This window comes from Ricinus communis, chromosome 5, assembly GCF_019578655.1.
Source record: "Ricinus communis isolate WT05 ecotype wild-type chromosome 5, ASM1957865v1, whole genome shotgun sequence".
NCBI classification, from domain to species: domain Eukaryota; kingdom Viridiplantae; phylum Streptophyta; class Magnoliopsida; order Malpighiales; family Euphorbiaceae; genus Ricinus; species Ricinus communis.
The window spans coordinates 26,074,158-26,086,002 of NC_063260.1; the positions used below are offsets into that span (position 1 = coordinate 26,074,158).

The 11,845-nt window shown below is 26.8% G+C and overlaps 1 protein-coding gene across 1 annotated transcript; it reads left to right on the plus strand.

The window, feature by feature from the left end:
• Nucleotides 1-3,980: 3,980 nt before the first annotated feature.
• LOC8287714 lies at nucleotides 3,981-5,563 on the plus strand. Its single transcript, XM_002509857.4, has one exon. The coding sequence runs from the start codon at nucleotides 4,330-4,332 to the stop codon at nucleotides 5,233-5,235; it is 906 nt and encodes a 301-aa protein (XP_002509903.1). The 5' UTR covers nucleotides 3,981-4,329; the 3' UTR covers nucleotides 5,236-5,563.
• Nucleotides 5,564-11,845: the final 6,282 nt, after the last annotated feature.

Genomic DNA, 11,845 nt, shown 5'->3' on the forward strand with positions numbered 1-11,845 from the left:
TGGTGATGCCACTATCTATTTATAAATGCCAGGGAAATTAGTCATTTTAGGTGACATTTTAAAAATTCATATATATTACTAGATAAATTATATTATGGACCTAGATACATATAGTCTATGTCATTTAATACGTGGAGCCGTAAGGACAAGTCTAATTTTATAATAATTTTTTTAATTAAGACTAGCATATGTATATAGTGAATGATTTTTTTAAAAATACTTTTTATTTATTTGCTTTCTTAATTATATTTAGATTTTTTATTTTTTAAAATTTTATATAATTTTATGAACAATAAAATAGTCATGTTCCAAACTAGTTAATTATAAGTTTTACAATATAATTTGATATTTGATATTTAAAAATTAATAATTTTATTAAATATTAATTTTTAAAATTAACTTTATTTTATATTAAATATTAATTATCTTATTATTTAAAAAATTAAAATTTTAATAATAGTTAATAGATTTTAATTTTATTATTATTATTATAAAATACAATAAAATTAAAAATTAAATGCTTATATATTTTTTAATATTTATCATTTTTAGCAATAAATCTACTTTTCAAGTTATGAATGCATGCTCTAAAAGATATATAATAAACTTATAATTTGTTGATAATGAACCTGTTATTATTTAATATGTACTAATTTATTTTTTGCAGAGGCGATATATTCATTACTTATAAATTATATATTAATATATTATTAGTGTTAGATTCATTAAACATAAATTTTAGATTCATTGTTTATAAAGTGTATATTCATATGTTAATAGTCTAAATTCATTACTTATACAGTGTATATTCATCTATTATTAGTGTCAGATTTATTAAATATAACTTTTAGGTTCATTACCTATAAAGTTTATATTCATCTGATATTAGTGTTAGGTTCATTAAACATAAACTGTATATTCATTAATTTTTATCGATGAACCTATCATAACATATAAATATGTTTTTAATTTATGAATTTTTAGACTATAATCTATGAATCTTGAATATACATATGATGAACCTATAATTTATAACATATGAATCTAGAAGTCATTTTATAAATTTAAATTATAATTTTGATGTTTGGAATTAAATTAAGAAAGCATAAAAGAGTTAAAAATAAAATTATTTATATTTTTAGAAATATAAAATTATTTTTCTCTATGTTTATTTTTAAATATGTTGATTAATTTTTTTTAATTTTAATATATATTGTATTTTCTTTATAAAAATATTAGCATATTATTAAAAAAAAATATAAAAAAATATAAAATATAATAATAAAACTATTAGTTGTATTCAATATAAAATGAGAAGTTGGAATGTAATAAAAGAATTATTGCAGAGTATAATAATTTATATATTTTTACAATAAATTTAAATTTATAGTGCTAATTTGTTATACCTTTTTAATTAATTAGACATTTAATCATATTACAACGCTAATTTTATAATTACAAAGTCGCCTAACTTAATAGACTATTAACACACATGTATTTAGTCCTATTTAGTCCTATATACATGATGCATCATGCACTAAGATCCAAGATATAACAATCCATATTACCGTGAGTTGGCATTCAAAATTTTAATATGTTCTTTTTACTTCTCATTTCATATATATTTCTACTATTCATCTCCTTCCCTAATTCTACCCTTCTCTATTTTACTTCTAGTTACTGTTTTTCCCATAAAACTTTTTCCAATCTCAGCATTAATGTCTACTTGCAATTAAATTTGAGTGTAGTTTTTAATAAAAAATAATAAAAAATAAAGTAAATACTTGAAGTTTAAATTAAATGGTCAAAGTAATTCATTTTGGAATATAGAGTTCTTGAGTTCGTGTTAAGATATCTCCATTAAATGAGATTTCGCGGGTTATACAAACCATTTTATAAATAAAAAATAAAAAAGTTAAAATTAAAAGAAAAAGGGAAATGATTGGAGCCCACGCGGTCGTCCAATCCGCCTGTGAATTTGCCCGACTTCCATTGGGATTTACTATCAAGTCCAAGCCCGCTTGAATGTTACCAGTACTGGATAATGAAAATTAGCTAATTTATAATCAATGTAATATATAATTCAGTTTATTTATTTCTATCTTTAATAAGAAAATATTTTAAAAAGAAATTTATTTAAAAATGCATTAAATATAAATTTTATTATAGACAAATAAGTAAAAACAAAATCTACTGAGCTCGATTGTTCTTAATTTTTATTATTAGATAAGCATTTTAAATGTTAGACTTCACATTATGTTTGATATGAATAAATTTTTATAAATCAAAATTTTGTATTTGCTCAACATAAAATTTAGTTAGAATTCTGTTTAATTAATTTTTTTTAAAATTAATAATAATAAAATAAAATTTAACAAAATAGATAAAATTGAGCTCTTTGCTGCTGCATTTCTGCCAAATGTTTCTATTCTCAGTTCTGGTGCTTCAAGAAAATTCACAATGCTATCTTATGAAACCTTTGCTTCAATAAAAGCTTCGACAGCCTCAGGGGTGAACCTTGTTGGTTCGTAAACAATGCGCAATCTCCAGAAATGTGAATACACTACTAGCAGGGGGTGGAATCCTGAGGAAATAACATGTCTAGAACGTAATGACCGAAATAAACCAGTTAGCATGAAAGAATTCCCAATATCCACTGAATTCTTCCCGCAAGCTCCATAAAATCCTGGAAAGCGTCTCCCAAGCATACGAGTTCAAGACATTCATATTTGCAAATGCTCCGTAATGGCCTTCAGGCTTATCCTGTGCTGGCCTGAGCTTCATATGATACTTGAGGTGTGATTTACCCAGCAGAGAACTTGCAATGATACTCAATATGGCAGCAATTAAGCAGCAATAGTGGCTAGTCCAACAGTGTATAAACAATAGCTGAATGCTTTGTCCTTATTTGAAGAAAGCTCAAAGCCCCAAACCAAAATGGGAACGGTAAGAGCAGTTTCTGCAACTCCAACGAAAGATTTTAAAAAGCAAAGTTGTGAGCATATTGGGAATGCAAAAGATCCAGAGATTAAAGTTTCTTTTCGCAGCAAAGAAATTATCACTGATAACGTAGAAGGGGACTCATATGATCCTTTCTGTTTCTATATTTTCAGTTGATCCTTATAAACTACTCAGAAAGTCTTAGCTCGATATTTCTGCTTTAATAGAAAATTTTCATCTTCCGAGTAATTATTTTCCTAATGGATTTCAGAAACAAAATGAGATGCAGCTAAATGAGTAGCATTCTCATTTAAATAGACTTATATAATCAAACTGAATTAAGCTTAAAAGGTAAGGAAAACATAGTACCAAACATCTTGAATGAAGACTAAGACCTTACAGTAAAAACAAACTCACGTGTTCTTATATACAAGTAAAATGTTCAAACAGGTAACAAGCATTGGCCAAGCACGTGAAGAACATTAATGATGAATCATGTTCATGCTAGACATAACATTAAAAACTTGCAATTACATCTGTGCTGAAGTATACTGACACATATAAGTATTTCCCAGGATCTAAATATTCTTTAATCGTGAAATGAAGATCCCATTGAACTTAGAAAGAAGCTTCAAAGGAACAGATTTACATACCCATGTATTCTTGTGTGCGTTGACAAGATCTTGAAACTGTTGAACGGAAGCCAGCAATATGATTTCTCCTGCAGACATCAAGTGTCAAGAAATCGAGCTTTGTATTATTAACTGTTAGTTTGGGAATTCAGTAAAACCAAGCCAATATTTGTTGGGAAATGCAAGTCTGAATCACAAAATGAAGACAAAAAAGGATGATAATTAGAAGTTTGAAACATATGATGGTTATGTACAGCCAAACAATTCACATATAGTAGATACAGCCCAATACACCTTTGTCTGTTGTAGGTTACTTTAATATTGTGTCACCAAACAGCTTATCCACCAATTTGTCTACAAGGCAAAGTAAACATTAGGAGTATGTATGGACGACTCTTTACAATGTATACCCTTTTTATTTTGCGATACAGGGTGTCTTTATTCATTTATTTATTTTTCTTTATGTTATTTGACCCTCTCTCTCTCCATTAGATTTGGACTCTCTCTCAAATTTAATAGACGCACCAAACATCCCCACTTATACTCCAATGCCCAAATGCTCACTTTTCTTTCTGGGGTTGAATTATAATATAATTGCTTTCTCTCATTCTCAACACTAGGAAAGAAAGAAAGAAAGAAAGAAGAAGAAGAAAAAGAAGACAAAGGCTTTCCCATTGATATCCTCATCAATCAGATCCCATCCCATCCTATCATGACCTGCACATGAGAGAGAGAAAGATCACGCAAAATATAGTAAATGAGGTGCAAGAAGCATCCCTCCGATCTTACCAGCACTGTAGGTGTCTGCGCCTCATGTCTCTCCGAACGCCTTCTTTCACTCATGGCCGCTCAGGCTCAAGCTGACGCTCAATTAGCTCGCGCTAACTCACGCTCCGCCATTATTGACAGCCGCAATTCCGACGCCCAACCACCACCTCCTCCTCTTATATTCCCTCGCTCCGTTTCCCCTTATGTTGCTCCCCGCCACAAATCACACCATCTCCGCTTCTACAGTACTCCTCAGGTGGGCCCCACTTTCAACAACAACAACGACAACAACAATTTCGTTTCCTTTAAAAAGAAAAAGCACGCCAGATTCTCGCTTTTATCAAATCTGTTCAGGTCTAGATCCGAGAAATTTAATCCGGATCCGGATCCCTGTGCAAATTCATATTCTACTTCGCCTTCCTGGTTCTCTACAGTCTTTTCTTCTACACGCAGTACTAAAAAGCAATCTGCCGCTGAATATTCAGGCGCCGTTCCTGTACCCTGTCGCGGTCGTCGGAAGACGATGATAGATCGAGGAATGTCGCCAGATACGGAGGAGGATTGCGATCGGTCTCCCCCATCCGGCAGTGGATCCTCGTCGGAGTCAACATCGTCTCACTGGTGGAAGAGGACACCGGTAGCAGCAGTGAGGCGAGCCAAGACTGGACACGTGTCGTCCTCCTCCTCCGGGTTAGCTTTTTGTTTGAGTCCTCTGGTGAGGGCTAGCCCTAACCGGCACTGGAACCAGAAAGGCGGCGGCGGTTTGGCAGCCGACATACGGTTTTCCGGTGAGGTTAGGGTTCCTGCGAAGCCTCATTTGTCGACGGCTGCGTCATTTTGCGCCAACCGGTCAAGGAAGCTTTGCGATTTAGGAAGAATCAAGCACAACTGCTGATAACGAACGGATAGTCGTTGACATTTGACCACCGGGGTTATATTTCCAGAGCACGGTTTTGCCCCTTCTCTTTTATGGTTTTTACATATTTCAATTTTTTTTTTCTTTAATTTTCTTCCAAGTGTTTGTTAAGCTAGAATTATAACTGGAGGAAGGAATGGGAAAAAAAAAAAAAAAAGGAAAAGTAAAAACAAATTGGGAAAAAACAGTGAAGTCAAAGTTGTGTTGTGTATCTGTGTACATTGATTTAGTGATACTTTTTCATTGTAAAATTTGTGTATTATTTACATTTAATATAAATGGGAATTATAATGAAATCACATTAGTATATTCTTTTTTTTTTTGGTTTTATTGATTTTTGTTTTCTTGGCAATCATATATTTTGATGTATGTATAATTATGGATTATGTGTTGTACGTTGTGGGATGATCTGGTACTTGATTGATTGATTAATTTTTACTACTTTCAAATATTGGTGTGATTAAGTTATTTTTCTGGCAGATAATTGTTTTTGTACCACAAAACAAATTGCAATAAAAGGTGATAACTGTTGGTTTGGAATTGAAAGAGAGAGTGTTAATGGAACTGACATAGCAAGCAAGGTAACTGAAGTTATTAATTTATGAAATACGAATAAAATGTGAATGTACTTTCATATTTGGATGGTTTTCGAGCAGAAATGTAAATCCTAGGTTGCAGTCCAAAGACACAAGTTTGAGTTTTTTTTCTTTAACTTCATAAATCACTAATGGAATATTTTTCTTAAAAAAAAGAAAAGAAAAGAAATAAAGAAAATGAAAAATGGAAATAGCAGGCGATTGCTCAAATATAGTTATTTTTCTTACTTCTAACTTTTCAATTGTTCTGAATTGGTTTTATATTTTAGAACGCATTCAAAATTAAAAAGCCAATTAGAAAAGGATTAGAGTTTAGTGGGTCAAATTCTCTAATAAATGACATATTTGTTACATATTAAAAAAAAATTAAAAAAATTTCCAATGACTCGAAGTTGATGTTTAAATCGTATAAATAAATTTTTTTTAAAAAAAACAGCTGCAATTTGTAAGAATTTAATAGAAATACCTAAAAATTTTAACAATCTTAAATTTAATAAAGATTGAGCGGATGAAATGATCCCACTGAGAATGCACATGGGAAAGGCCCTCCTTAAATTAGATTGGGAAACAGGAAGTGGTTGAAAATTTGAAAGGAAAAGAAGTGGTGTGGTGGAAGCCATAATAAGTACAAATAAGAAGAAAGGAAGAGAGGTGCGTGGACTTCATCTCATCTATTTTTGGTGGGTGGTGGAACCCTTTCTTCTTTCTTTCTTTCTTTCTTTTTTCTTTTCCTTATTAAAATTATTTTTTAATGCTGTTTTGCCAGTTATATTTAGAAATTAATTGTTTTTCTTAAGGAAATAGTGATAATGGTTGGAGACAAAGGGAAACAATGATGAGTAGGGTTGACCAACGAACACAAAACCAAAAACCCAGAATCAGTCTAAAAAAAATAAATTATCCAATTCAATGAATTCTAGTTTGGTTACATATTACAATTATCAATAATTATATCCGTGTTTGAATTTCCAATAGGAAAGTGAACATCATGCGGCCGAACCGGTTAAATAGATTAACTAATTAAATTATTGATTCATGATTTAGTAAGTAAAGCGAGCCTGCTCAACCCTAGTGTTCCGCTGTTAATGTAAATTAGAGGAAAGGCCACAAATATGAATACAATAATAACAGTACGGATTATATTGAAATATGGACTCGATCAAAGTGCAAAGTGTCAGCAGTAGTTTACCAATTGAAGGAGACGAGGACCCACCCATAATCATAACCAAATCTTAACCTTTAAATAACGGTCATTTAAAAAGGTCGGTCGTTCCTTCTAAGGAAAATATAACTCGCTATCGTTACCTTTGAATATTAATAATTTCTTCTTTTTCTCTTTTTAATGTCCAGTTTTAAAATAATTAGAAATTATCATTAAGCTGGTCAGTCGTGGCTCACTGCTCTTTCCTATTCCGTTTTCTGCTACTGCGTCTGCATATGCTTCTTTTCCCTCTGTTTGGGTTTGAGTTTGAGTTTGAGTTAAGCGGTGATTCTTTTATTTTCTTGGCGCTATTATGGTTTGATATGATTACGAAGCCTCTATCCTCTCCTTTTCTTCTTTACTCCTTTCTTTGTCTTTCCCTTATATCCAATACCCTTTCTTTGCCCTCCAAGAAAAAATAAAAATGCTTTAAGAATTCGAAATTGGAAGAGTATTTGAATCGTATTATAAAAGTTACCCTCTCATTTCATTGTAATAAATGTAATCTCATTAATTCTTTTTTTTTTTTTTCATTTTCTATACAAAAGAAATATAATCACATATTAGTTCCTTAGTTAATTAACTTATTTTATATAGTTATATAGATGGTCATATTTTATTTTTTTTTAATAAAATTTCTGCAAGTAATTTGTGAATGTACAAATTGGCATATAAATTGCTTAAATAGTCTCAGCCTTCCATGTGCAATTAATATGGTGGACTGACCAAAACTTGATCTATTTCCATTGTTATATTTAGAACAGTCGATGGTGAGATAGAAAATTGTTATTCTCCTACATTCACAGTCAACAATTTTTTATTTTTGTATTTTTTAAAGAAAATAATTGTCTGCAACACATCGACTTTTATCTCATGATAAGAGACATATTAAATTCCCCAGCACATTACATAAGAAACTTATTTAAATAGAAAAATAATTAATTAAGGAAAGAGAATGAAAGTCAAGTTTTAATTTAAATCTTGAATTTTCTAGAAATTTCTCCATATTTAAAGGGGTACTTTGAAATTGTTTGAATCTTTTGATCCTCATTTATTACTGGATCCATTTTATTCTATAAGTAATTAATATTGGTTTATAAATAAAAATAAAAATAATTATTTAAACATATACAATATTTTTTTTTGAGAAGTAAACATATACAGTTTTGAATTCCTAATAAAGAAAACATCAATTGTTGAACAGCCATATTTATTATTATATTGCAGTTTTATTATTCAAATTAATATACTAAGGTATTTTAGTAGTGTGCGATTAAGAATTGAGAAAAAAATGAAAGATCATAGGATATTAAATCTCTTTTTAACATTCTGATATTGTGAATGTTTTTTTTTTTTTAAAAAAAAAAACAGTCTGCACAAGAGAGAGAAATGTAGAAAGGTTGAAGAAATAAAAGAAAAAATTGGATTTAAGAATAATTTTATTTAATAAAAGAAGGAAATATCATAAATCTGATTATTAATTCTAGAATTTTATTCAATAAAATATCAAATGAATTTCATTTACATACATAAAAATAGATTTGCGAGATAATATATAAAAATTAAACTCATAATTAATTGTCGAGGTGTTTGCTATATTTTTGAGATTGTATAATGTCTTTCTTCAATCAATTCGACTTGATTGTATTATAGAAGGTGCATATATTAGTCAAATATTGAGTTTTTCTAATTCTTTCTTTTTTGTGTCCTTTATAGGACATCGAATTGTGTACAACTTCTATTATAATTAGTCAATGTCCGCCAACAATCTTGTGATTTTAATTATAACTATTTTTAATTTTTATTAAATTCAAATTAAATTATTTATTTATATATGTATTTACAATTCAATAAAAGGTAATATCTTATAAATTAAAAAATGTTATTAATATATTAATATAATTTATACAAATTAATATTTTATTAACATTGTTAATAAATTAAAAAATAGCTTAATTTATTAAAATAATATATTTGAAATTATAATTATGATTTAATTATAAAAGTAACGTATTACTTAATGTATTAATATATTAATTCAAATAAAAATAATAATTCAAAAAATATAAATATTAAAAGAGAAATTTGTGTTAAATTTTGGACAAATATGTTCTCTTACATTATATGTAAGGATTAAATATATTAAATTTAAATCTTTTACAAATAGCTTTTAAAATTATATTTAATTATTAAATATATATAATTTAATATTTTTAGTAAATAACTCTTTGAACTTGTATGCAAAAGTCAAACCAATCAACGTAAAAATAATATTTATTTTAATTTACTGATATAATATCTAGTATCATGTTATACAAAAATGTTAAAGTTTAACTCATTTAATTTTTAAAAAATTAAATTTACTTTATTTAATATTTATTATTTTTGTATCAATTAAATCATAAATTTAAATTTTTTTAAACATATTATAGTATAATATGTCATTTGATATTGTATTAATAAATTAATGAAATACATATTATTATAATTTTTGTAATTCCATCAAAATTTTAAATTTTAAAATTATTTTATTTTTTTAAAAAGTTAGACTTATTTAATTATTAGACATAAATTTATAGAATTACTTACTGAAAATTTTTAAATTAGATATATTTAATAACTAAATATAAATTTAAAGACAAAAAGACACTTCGTTGGTCCGTTAAGCTTTTATATTTTAATATATTATTATATAAATAAAATATAAAAGTAAACTCTTCCTTGAATTTTCTAAATAAAAACTTCTTTATTTTATTTATTTGCCGTTTATAGTGGGTAGCTCGAGGAAAGGACCAAGTCAAAATAACTAATATGAGCAGAGGGCATTTACTTGCTTCAGTGACAGTTACATACATTTAATTTTGTATTGAAAAGTTAAAAGAAAAAGGTATATGCGTGGCGAAGGGTGTTACAGCGGGGCTCTAGAAAGAGAGAGATTGCATCTGTCTTTCCAATTCCTCAGTTCACATCTTCATTTATTATAATTCACCAAATTCATTTCATTATTCCCTTTTTCTTTCTCTCTTGGACACCACTTCCTTATTTATTTTTCAATTAATGTCTATTTTTATATATATTTATTTACTTTAACACATATAATATAATAACTTTTATGGTATTTTCATATTAACTTACTAAATAATACCTTATTTTTCTGATTAAATAAATAATTCTAATTTTTTAAAGTAAAATAGTTCTAATCTTAAACATAGCATTTTAGTTATATTTCTAAAAATTATTACTTAATAGATTAATTTTTAATTATATATAATTTAAAAAGTAATATATTAATAAATTAATACATAAATATTTTTTATATTTATTTATTTTTTACATACAATATGTTGATATAGAAATTAAGTTTTCTAATTAAAGAATGATCTAATCCTAGAATAAGTATTTTATTATAATTTGATATTTTATTAATTAATACATTAATTATTTAATTATATAATAATAATTTCTAATTGTAAGATAATAGTCTATCAATAATATTTCTAATATTATTAATATACATAATGACTAAAACAAATTTCTAGTTAAATTATGATTTCTGATCCTAATAAATTAATCTATCAACAATACTTGTAATATTATTAATATATATAATTAATAAATCAATTAATAAATATTTTAAAATAATTTTATATTTATTGTATTAGTAAAATTTTAAAATATTAAGAATTTTAATTAAAAAGATATTTAAAAATATTTAAATTATAATTATTTTTAAATAAATTTTAGATATTATTCTTTTAGTCTTTATTTTATATTATTGTTTATAATTAAAATAATAACAGCATATAAATAAATATTTGATTTTATATAAATATAAGTCATATTATTTAAATCTTGTGTCAATACCATGATTGATGTGAAATATTCCATTCGTAGACAAAGATGCAGGCAAGATTTTTCCACCCAAAAAAACCTATTCTATGAAATTTGCTAGGAGCTTGCGAGGATCAGGTAAAGATATAAATGCGTAAAAAAAACAGTCAAACCGAAGACCTGAGAAATTAAATAAAAAAAGAATTAAAAGAAATTGCTTATTCAGTTAATGGATTTAAATTATTATTATTATTTTAAATTTTAAGTTATATTTTCTTCAAAAAAATACATTTTATTTTTAAAATCTATTCAACAAACTTTTAATATTGTCAAAACGGTTTCTAAAAATCAATTTAGTTTAAGGTCAGATGATAATAATTATATTTATATATTGTTTACTTAATATGAAATGATAATTCAATTATTAGTATTAATAATGAATTTTATTATTATATATAATAATATTTTATTATTTTATATGTAATAATTATATAAAAATAATATAAATATAAAAAGTAGTTAATTATTTTGATGAAGAGCTAAGAGTGAAAAGAAATTATTTAATGGTGGTAAGTGCCGGGTGCATCTATATACAAGATGCACAATAGAATGACCTAATAAAAATAATATAAATATAAATGATAATTTGACCTATTTAGTTATTCATAATTTGTTTTATTTGATTTTTTCGAAAATTTATTTCCTAAAAGAAGGGGAGAATGCCTAATTCCCATCAATGAAGAATCCCATTCCAATCTTAGATTGATTATTGAAGAACTAAATGGAAATGCCTCATTTCCATTCTCATTCTTCTATGACAAGAATCAGGGGGAGCATGCTGCAAAATATGAACACCAAGCGGCAAAGTCACAGCATGCATAAATTAAATCTAGAGTCTATTTCGCATACAAACTCTTTCAACAAGTAACCCAAAATCCTTTTTATAATGGAAACTTAACTT